Source organism: Choloepus didactylus, chromosome Y (assembly GCF_015220235.1).
Source record: "Choloepus didactylus isolate mChoDid1 chromosome Y, mChoDid1.pri, whole genome shotgun sequence".
Classification (NCBI taxonomy): Eukaryota; Metazoa; Chordata; class Mammalia; order Pilosa; family Megalonychidae; genus Choloepus; species Choloepus didactylus.
This window is the reverse complement of record NC_051335.1, coordinates 42,200,124-42,210,744: the sequence shown is the minus strand read 5'-3', so window position 1 is coordinate 42,210,744 and position 10,621 is coordinate 42,200,124. Positions and strand designations below refer to the sequence as shown.

Sequence of the window (10,621 nt, the reverse complement as noted above, 5' to 3'; positions counted from 1 at the left end):
CTGCTCTGAGGCTCCATGATTGTTCCATTTCTTTTTGGGGAAGGGTTGTTTGCTTGTGTGTTTTCTGAGAAATGATCGCCTCAGTCATGATTGCTATGGAGTTGGTATGCTGTTGGCATATCAGGCACTTGCTGATTAGAAAAGTTGTATGTAATAAGTTCATGTTCTTAGGGAGCCAAGTGGAAGACAGACCCCCAAATATTATAACTACTGAAAATACATATTCAAATAATTTAACAAGAACATTTGCTCTTTGTGCTATTTTATATGCTCAGAATCTCAAAATCTTCCTCCAGGTCAAACTCCTCTAGTTGTTCTGTTGAGTCTATGAATTCTGTCAGAATACAGAAATGAGAAAGGAGAAGAACGTGGCACTTAGGATGAAGCAGTCAATACACTACTCAGCGGTCAAGGCTATGCATTTTTTCAATTGCTCTGCTAAAGAAAACTTGTCTGGATGAGACTTGCAGATAGGACCACCGCCAAGTATCAGAAACCCTTTATGTGGAATCAAAATAACTGGACTTGTTACACAGTCCTATTCACAATGATGAGGCTGAGGCTCTGCAAGACCTTTGAGGTATCCTTTGAATCACCAGTGGCCTCTGGTTTGTTATTCTGAATGAAACCATGGAAAAAAATTCTAATCATTTTGATTTTGCATAGAACTTCAACACTGAGCTCATTTTCTAATATTATCATTCTTTGAAATTGGTCAATACAAATTTATCAGGAAATTAAAATAATCAGAAACACAATTCCTTGACCAATCTAGCTGAGTAGAAATTTTATTTCCATGGAAAGCATGAGCCATGATTGCTTCTGTCTCATCCCACAACTGCTACGTGTGGATCTGCTGGCCAGGAGCCCCTGAACAACAGCTTACCTGCCCCAGTGGTTGTCACTTCTGGCTTGGATGGAGGAACAAAGGGAGGCCAGTGGGATGGATGTTTCTGAACTAATTCAAACATCCTTAAATTCTCCCTTAGAATTTCCTAAAAAGACATAAAATCAATAGTAAAGACAGCAGACTCACTACATTTCTGTTTTAAAACCTCTATCCAATTGGCAATCTATGACCCCAAACCCTAAGAGAGCAGCCTGGTTGTTGAAAGGTGTAAACAAAGGCCTAGCAGAAGCATCCCATCCCCTACTTGACCCATCTGAAGAGCCAGCCTTCTTAAATTCTATATCCTGTTGGCCCAGAAGGAGTAGCTGATGAAAAGCCAGTATTTGGTGCCCATGCTTCATCCGTGAGGTTCGAGCCAGATGCCAGCTACATGGGCCCACCTCAGTTTCGGGGTGAGATGTTTCTGAAGTGTTGGCTCCAAAGCAAATGTTGGTTAATCAAATTGAACCTGCCCCAGGGGAACACTGTTTGCAGGTTTGGCTTGGTTTCAATTTGCATCCAAATTTTATGGTATGTGCCCCAATTTAAAAGGCATAGTCTGAGAAAATTATCATTCTCATGTTAAATGTCATGTAAGTACAGTTTTACTGCATTCTGAAATGTAAGTATTGACTTTAGAAAATAATTTTCTACTCTATCTCAGTTATTTATTAACTGGGGTTTCTGTTAGGGGCACTAAGTATTTGACCACATGTGAAGAAAAATCTTTCCTCTTTACACTTAGGAAGGGCTCTGGGTGCCCATCTCTCCAATCCCTTTGTTTCATAGATGGGAGAACTTCAGGTCTCCTGTCACCCCATCCAGGGCTCTTTAAACTACTCTCTATGATCTCCTTTTATTCTCTCAATAAGAATTTATTAATGTCTTCCATATGCTAGGCAAGTGTTAGAGTCTGAGGATCAAGGAGGCAGATACAAAGATTGGTGAGCCAGCAAAACAATTTACACAATAAAATACCAAAAGAAACAACTTGTTTTAGTGGTTATAAGGATTTCTGCAAATTCTGTTTCCTTTCAGTGGTAGTGTGCCTATGGCTCAGATAAACAAAACAGCTAATAGAAGGGCAAGCTCTCTAAACCATGATGGAATGTATTAAACTTTAAATGGACCATTACACAAATAGAAATGTATGGCTTCTTCAACCATACATTTGGTTGGTTTCTTCAACCATCTCAGTGTTATAAACAGAGTAAGGAAGAATTTAGGCTAAACTATATGAAACTGACTTTTTTTTACGTTACAATGGTAGAAGATTAATTGAACATTTCCTATGACTCAACTCAATATTATATACAACTTGTAGGATGAATGAGATGAGACATTAAGTAGTTAAAAACATCACTCACTTGATATACTAAGCACATTTCAAACAAAAGTTTACTTTGGTTCCCCCAAAGCTATGCACAATTCCCTACATCTGACAGTTTCTTTATTGCCTTAACTTTTTTCTCTTGCAATAAAGTCATATCCGATTAGGTTTATGTTACTATGAAAAACAGTCTTGAAAAGGGATCATATTGAGTAACTATCGTTTCTTAAGACTACGGAAAACATGTATCTTTACCTTCTGAACAAGGCTATACCAGTTATCAAAGTCTTTCTCTTCTTTGCAGAAAAATCCCTTCGGGAAAAGCAAAGGAACACAACTTAGAATTGGACAGGGGCACCAACAGATCCTTGATATTAGAAGATGGAGCTCTGGCCCAGAATTAGGATGTGGGCCACTCTTTGACTATGTCTTTCCAGCAATAAAGAGGAAGATTGCCTGGGCTTCTCTCTCTCCTGGCCCATTGACTCACTTATATATAAACATCTGCACCCTCTCCCTCTCCCTCTCCCTCTCCCTCTTCCCCGTCCTTCTCTTTCTCTCTCCCTTTTCCCCTCTCTCTTTTCATGTCTCCCCCTTTCTCTTTCTCACCCTCTCTGTCCTTCTCTCTTTTTCCCTATCCTTCTCCTTGCCCGTCTCTCTCCCTGTTCCTTTCCCCTCATGCTGTGAGATATAGCAGCTTGAAGGCCAGTCTCCAAAGCATGGGGTTAATTCCATTATATTCAGTGCACAAATATACACATCTATGAAGAGAATTCAATTAAACGAGCAAACAAAAGCCAAATAGTACTTTTAGCTAGCAGCAAGACTTAATAGGTTGGCGTTGACCTTAAGGAAATTAGCTATTTGAATAAATAGCACAGTTAGCCTCCTCTCCATCCTCAGAGCCACCCTAAATTAGTGGAAAAATGGTTCGAAACAAGAGGAGGACTCTGGCAGCTCTCGGTCACTGGTGCTGTGACAGTTGGGTTAAACTAAAAAGAGGATGCAGATGGGCCTTAGAACCTCTGGCTACCTCACAGGCAGATGCCTCTTCAATGTGTGTAGACAGCAGTCATATTTCCATGGAAAAACAGTCCTACAGCTCCCTGGATTGTGTGCACATAGAAATGGGCACTGTCCACACAGGGGCCTTGCCCCCTTACCCCTCTTTAGCTAGGCTCCACATTCTTCCCTGTGCCTGGGTGACAGTAATTGGAAGGCAAGAAGGCAGGAAAAGGGAGAAAGATAATAATACTAACTGTAGGTAACATTCACAGAATGTTTATGATGTGCCAGACACTGTGCTTAAGTACTTTAAGCTTATTGCATCTCATACAATCTTTACAACAACCCTACAAGAAAGGAAACGACTATTTCCCTCATTTTAGAGATGAGAAAACAAAGGTTCAGAAAGGTTAAGTGACTCCCACTAAGTCCACAGCTAGAAGTGGCAGAACCTGGATTCCAACTCTAGCAGTTTGGCTGCAGAGTCCATTAATTCCCCACTATAATATACTGCCTCTCACAGAGGTGGAGAAAGAACATTCTCTTGCCTCTCTGCCTAGCACCCTGGATAACTCACAGTGAACCAATCTCTAACAGGGTGGTGTCGTATCTTTTGGCCCATCCAACCTTCAGATACCTACCAATGCTACGGAAGGATCCAAGTTCAGGATATTCATTCGCTGTGGGGACTGCAGCCAATGGAAAGTCTGGTCATCAACCATTCCATTCTCTTCAGTGTCAACAAAGGTCTGGGTTGTGTGAGGGTCCAAGAAGATGAGCTCATCACCTGTGTTGAATGAGGCATGCTTAACCTTCCAAGAACCACTGGTCCTGGCACTGCTGCCTTCAGGAGAAGGCACTCTGGCTTTCCTCATCCCTCCCTTGGTGATGATGAGAATGGTTTGACAGAAAACCTGAAACCAGGGCAATCATGCTTGAAGGAAGCTACCCATGCCCAAATCCAATCATTCAGTTAGAAAACTTGCTCCAGGCTTTCCATCTCCTCAAAGTTTGAGTCCAAAAATGGAGAGCGACGGGTTGGTAAAGGTGGGAATGAGAGACCACAGATGACATGGCAGGCTCTGTGAGCAGCAGTAGCAAAGAGGTGGTAAGTAGAATCACCAGGCCATGAGCCAGGTTCCATTAAGGAGCTTCCTGCCTCTTTCAACACTGGAAAACATCTCTCATCTAGACCAGTGGTTCTCAGACTTATGGTCAGAGTGCACTCCTGATTGCACAAATTACCTTGGCCCCCCAAAGAAATGCTAACCAGACAGAATGGGAAGACTGACTCTGCTCTGGATGAGACACCGTAGCTGACTTCTGGTCTTGATTAGTTATCAAGTTAGTAATTCCTGTCAGAAAGCACTGCCTTTGTCACAATAGTATCAGTACAGATACACCACTGAGAAAACTCACTTTGAGATGACTGCCTTTTGCAAGTGAGAGAAAAGTCATGCTTCATTAAATTGAAAAAGCCTAACCTAATAATGACCTTCTAAGTACTGGGAAGAGTTTGGGATAATAAAATTTCTTGTTTTACCTGCTATTCAAAGGGTTGAGAGTTCCCCTAATGCTCACCAGAGGCATGCTAAGTACATAAAGGGGTATCCCAAACTCACTGTCCAGGCCTGAGGATCATCTAAGTCTCTGTCCTAGACCATGTAAGGCAGCCAAAGAGAGATCTACCTGCACCAGGAGAATGGGATAGAGCAAGATGTCCCAAAGATCTTCCTTAGAATGGCATCCAGGATTGTGTTGGCAAAGAATGTTTCTGATGTCTGGTGAGAAGCTCAACTTTATCATATACCTAGGACAAACCACTTAATTCACTCGCTGTCTTGACTTCCCTGTTTGCAAAGTGGGGTCCCTGCACCTGTTATAGTTACCTTGCAGAGGAATTACAAGAACCAGAAGATTTCACCTCTGTGAAATGCTTAAAACACACCATAAATACAAGGTGGTCATAGAACTTTCTTGCTTAGGATCATTTCTCTACAAATATATGCCCAAGAGTACATGAAAATTAATGCCCCATTATGACTTGCTTTGCAAAAGTCAAGGTACATTTGTCCCCTAGACTACATCTCTTCTATTAAGAGAAGTCACCATGCCCAAAGAGGTAAGTGAGGTCAGTTCCATCAAAAAAAAAAAAAAAAAAGCCTCAAGTTGCAATGAAGAGCAACAACCAAGATGTTTAGAAGAAAGCCTACCTAAGACCAGGAGAAAGAAGCTGTGGACAAGAAATTGGAAAGCCAAAGAGGGTTAGAACCAGTCTACCACAGTGTTCCAAGTTAAGGGGTTGGGAATAATGACATCACATTCTCTGATTCTGGCCAGGACCTTTTCTCATGTGTGTGTGTGTGTGTGTGTGTGTGTGTGTGTGTGTGTGTAGTGGATCTTTGCAGACTGCTCCATTTCTGAGTGCTACTAAGTGACAGAAGATGGAAAAATTCCTAGAAATGATATGAGAACTAAAGCGGTCTGGAGAGAAGAGGCAGGCTGGTCAACCATCTGCAGAAACAGGGCTAACACTATGGATCTCAAGGTAGCAACCTAGACCCAAGTGAAGGAAACAAACATCTCTTTCTCTGTAAGTAGGCGAACTGTGACAGGCAGAGTCTCACCCTGGCCATGTTCTCCCACACTTGGAGCTTCTCCCAGCTTCCACAGAAGGCGCTAGAGAAGCAATGTGGTATGCTAGGCAGAGATGCTGAATTGGGTTTAAATCCTGGTTGCTACTTTCTGACTGGGCGCACTTTAGAAAATTGCTCTCTTAATCTCAGTTTTACTCTCTATAAAATAGAAATAACAATGGCTACCTTTCAGGGATGTTGCAGTGGATTAAGTACTAATATATATGGCACTTTGCAGAGTCCCTGGCACAAGACACTTGTTCAGTTACTGGCAGTTCTCAATCCTTCCTTCCTTTCAAACACTGCTAATCTGTACCACTCAACCCAATATAGTAAGGGGATAAGTCAGAATAGAGGATTTGGGGGACTTTGGGGTTTCAAGTGAAGCTTGCACAAAGGATTTATACAAGTTAATGGGCAAATGGGCATTGTGTAAAGCTCTATCTTAAGGATTACCCCACACCTCTTTAATGAGTAGTCAAACTACACAAAAGTCATCCCAAGCCAGTGATCTCAGGAAACAAGAGGGCTGTACCAGCTTGGCAAATTCTCTCTGGGTAATTTGGGATAAGGGAGGACAGAGCACCTGGGAATCACAAATGTTATTTATTCACTGAAATCCTTCCAAAATAATTTTCCAATCAGTTCAACCTTGTCTTCAAGCACAAACAACAGAAAACATATTTTTGCAACCCTTTATTTGACAAGAGCCCAAAAGCTTAGAAACAGGGGGCATCTAAATGTACATAATTCTAAATACGGAGTGGTACAGATACTCCTTAGAAAGAAAAATACTCCTTACAGAGAAAAACACTAAATATTTAGAGAAAAATACTAAATACTTAGAGAAAACACTCAGAGAGTATAAGCAAAAGCCTCCATGGTCTCCAACTTCTCCATCAAACTGTAGTTCTTAGGCTTGACCAACAGGTGGCAGCATAACAGAGCAGCAGCAACTGTGTGGAAATCCCCTACTTTTACTAGCAAACAAAGCAAAGAGGGATTGAGGTCAGTGCGTCCCGTATGCCTGGCTCTCTGCTGAGTGCTTTACTATGTCATGACAACATGGTTGAGGTATTAGCTCTATCTTTCATAAGAAGAACCTGAGGCTGAGAGAGTTTGCATCTCTTTCCTACAGTCATACAGCTAGAAAATGGTGATGGTGGAGAGACAGACACGCAAACCCAGGTATGTCTGTTTCCATCCCACATCATCTCCCTGAATCTCCAATGGGGTGGGTGACCAAACCAATATCCATCCTCTTCTCTGCACATCCCCCTTGTGCCATTCCCCCATACCTGCTCTGGCTCTCCCCTGTCTGTCCATCAATCTATGCTGATGTTCCTTGAGGATCCGTTTCAGACCAGAGGTGTCTTGTACCAAATTTTTCCAGCCGCATCACTTCCTTACTCCTGCCCTTCAGCACTAATCTTGTGTTTAGGCCCCTGTTGCTCAATGTGTAGCCTTGGACCAGCAGCATCAGCACCGCTTAGTTAGAAATGCAGAATCTTCGGCCCCACCCCAGACCTAATAAATCTGCATTTAAATAGGATCTCAAGGTGATTCGTGCACACAATGATGTTTGAGAAGTATCGGGCCACCACACCTTGTACGCAAAGGAACTTAAATGGCCCTGGCCACAGCTGGTGAGTAAAGTGGCTAGGCTTCCAGAGGTACCAAGCCATGCAAGGAATGCACTTTAGGATCTGCATTAGGAGGCTAGTGGTTTTAAGGTTTAGCCCCCATTAACAGGAGAGGTATACCTTTGTGTCTGCCTCCTCTAATCCCCACCCTGTTAAGGCTCTGAACAATGAGCTAGGAGGAAGCCAGAGGACTTCCCCTAGCCTGACTGCACAATCCCGAAGAAGAAGGGGGGTTGGCAAGTCCAAGGTGGTGGAACCCTGCTGCCCTGGGTCTCAGAGGAAGGAGAGAGATGTGCTGGAGCAATGACATGACCTTGGGGCAATCCAGAGGGGAAGCAGCAGTGGAACCATCTTATCAAGAAGCAGAGAAGTGGAGACAGTGAAAGGGAATCTGCTTTCTCTCAGGCATGCGGAAGTATCACTTTCCCTAGATCAGTTGGGAGACAGAATGAGCTGGCCAGAGGCCACCCAGCATCCCTGGGTTGGACAGGTGCCCACTAACTGGAATTGTCTGGGCTTTCATGCAAACCTTCTCCCCCACCTCCCTAGCCCATGATGACTTACTTGTGATTCCTCTTTTCTTACCTAAGAATCCTATGAAATAATAGGCGTTATTTGGTTTTCCTCCTAATGCTCCTAAAGACTGTGGCATCTTAAAACATTCCTAGAAGGAAAGAGAATGCAAGATTCTCAACTCACTTGTGGACTGCTGCTCACGGATCTCTGTGCTCACACGGAAGTGTGATGGGCAGGCAGCAATGGGCTTGGGAAAAGGAGTGACTTACTTTGAATGCATCAACATAAACAGGGTTGATTTGGTTTATGCCCAGGCGAAGGGGCACAATGAGCAGCAAGGGTTTCCAGGCCGAGCAGCATGCAGAGGTGCCCTTACTCTGGTTTGAAGCATTCAGAGAAGCTGAGGGGCTTTCACCAGCTGTGTCAACACTCATGGGAAGGACACAGCACATTTTTTCTAGAAACAGAAGACAAGAACTGGGTAAATAAAGGCTATCTGGAAGAGACTCCAAAGGCAAAACCAAAGGGGACCTCACATGACACTCCTTGCCTGGAATGCCCTCTACTCTGCCCAACCAGAGCCCAGCTTGCTGTACCTCCTCCAGGAAGCCCAAGCCACTCCTCCAGCCCTTACTGCTCTTCATTCTGGCAATTGAACACTTGCTTAGCTCCATTAACATATTATGGGATCATCAGGAGACTCTCATTTCTCAACCCAGTCTGCAAGGGCCTTTGAGACAGGGACTGTTTCTTTGGGTTTCTCTAACCCCCATGGCAGGGAGCACAGGGCTGGGCAAGGGTAGGCCTGCACAAATGACTTTTTGTTGGTTTATACTGATTATCCTCACTGGAAGTCTCCTGCAGGAAAAGGGTCTGGCACCTCACTGAGGGGCAGCAAGGACCCTCAAATTGTTCTCTCCCATTCAGAAAGTTGAACGGGAAGAGAAAAATTGGCACAGGGAATGATTAACCAGAGTCCTAGTGTTCTCCTAAGCTTAACGCCCTGATGGAGCAAGTCACAGAGACTCTCTAGGGCCCCAGCTTTCTGAGCCATGTGCAAGGAATTCATCACCCACCACTGGGAAGGTAAACAGGCTTGGGACTCACTGATATCTTCAATGACCACTGTGTTATCCATTGAAACATAAACAGCCAAGGCGTTCCATTCATAAAATAAAGCAAGTTTTCTGCAAAGCAACATACAATGAAGTCACAACTGGGGAAGATGTAAATATCAACAGGAAGCAATAAAATGTATGTCCAATGTTCCTAAAGTCATGGAATGCTGAGACACAAAGGGGTTGGTGTTTGGGTCAGTGCTAGCTCCTTTGCCGGAGCTCTGGGACATTCCTTGCCCAGGAACTTTGAAAATACCACAGAATCATTGTGTCTGAACCTCAAAAAGAAGGCTCTGCTTTACAAATCAGAAAAGTTAACTCACAAACTTTTGTCACTTCTTTTGGATGAAAGAGAAAAGTTACCAGTGCAACTGATCCCAAGAGATTTTGTTTTCTTTTCTTATATAAAGACATTCTGACTTACTGCTTTAAAGAAAAAAATTTAATTAAAAATATATATTTGTTTGGGAGCATAGATAATACAGAGAAAAAGCCCTAGGAAAATCCAGAGGGAGATAGGCTCTCTTACAGCCCTCTCCATCTACAGTGAAGATGATATTCAAGGAGGCTTATGCTCTAGACTGACTCCACACCAGGCCTTACTGATCAGCAGCTGAAGAGAGAGAGCATGCTGAACTGCATAACTTCAGGGGAGATCACAAAGAAAACCCCCTTTTTAAAGACAGAGGTTATCTGAGGTCTAAGTGAAGTACCTTGCCTATTTTCCCTTACTGTCTTCTCCCCTTGCTGGTTTGAGAGAAGAAATCTTTAACCTGGCTACTACTGGGATTCTTGTGTAAAGCCCAGTCTCACTGGACAAAAGAAAAAGCTATCTCCCCAAACACAGTAGCTCCCAGGAAAGAGGTTAATTACCATTAAACTTCTATTTCATTCATTTTACTATATTGCCTTTCCCCATAATAATAATAATAATAATAATGATATAGTACAATCATGACAGAACCCTCTTAACTTAAAAAAAAATGTGCTGTTATTTGTTTGTTGTTAGGAATCTCAGCACAGTCATTCTAATCTCTTAAACTTTCTACCCTGGGTTTCTGCAGCGGTTGCTGAAAAACTGTGATCCACACTCAGCAAGGAGTCGATGATGCCCGAAAGGTACTATACACGGAAGCAAGAAAGTGGACTCAAAGTTGCTGCACTGTAAGCAAGGAGTAAAACCAAGATAAAAGTTTTACTTGGGTACCCAGAAAATCCCAGACTACTTCCCTCACACCCAGATTTCCAAAGCTTTCTAATTAGTTGACAACCAGCTAGGAATTAAAACAGTGCCCCATCTGTACTTTGCACGGAGTAGTTCCCACAATAATGCTCCAGAGTGCCCAAAAGAGGTCAGCTTGTTTCAATCTTCTTATCTCTAAATCTGACCCCAGATTCTGGCTGTCATCTTCATTCATTCTCCAAATATTGAGCACTTGCATGTACCAAGCAGTTTTATGTGCTAGTATTACAGTGGTGAACAA

General features: G+C 43.0%; 1 protein-coding gene across 1 annotated transcript in view; it reads right to left on the bottom strand.

Moving 5' to 3' along the window:
* Positions 1–252: 252 nt before the first annotated feature.
* ATG4A (autophagy related 4A cysteine peptidase) overlaps positions 253–10,621 on the bottom strand; it is a 54,747-nt gene continuing 44,378 nt past the window's right edge. The window contains exons 6-12 of the mRNA XM_037822759.1: positions 9,127–9,206; positions 8,289–8,476; positions 8,089–8,167; positions 3,866–4,011; positions 2,475–2,531; positions 887–995; positions 253–334 (exon numbers count right to left, since the gene is read on the bottom strand). Coding sequence (XP_037678687.1) covers positions 264–334; positions 887–995; positions 2,475–2,531; positions 3,866–4,011; positions 8,089–8,167; positions 8,289–8,476; positions 9,127–9,206 — 730 coding nt within the window. The 3' untranslated portion in view covers positions 253–263. The remainder of the gene's footprint in view (positions 335–886; positions 996–2,474; positions 2,532–3,865; positions 4,012–8,088; positions 8,168–8,288; positions 8,477–9,126; positions 9,207–10,621) is intronic.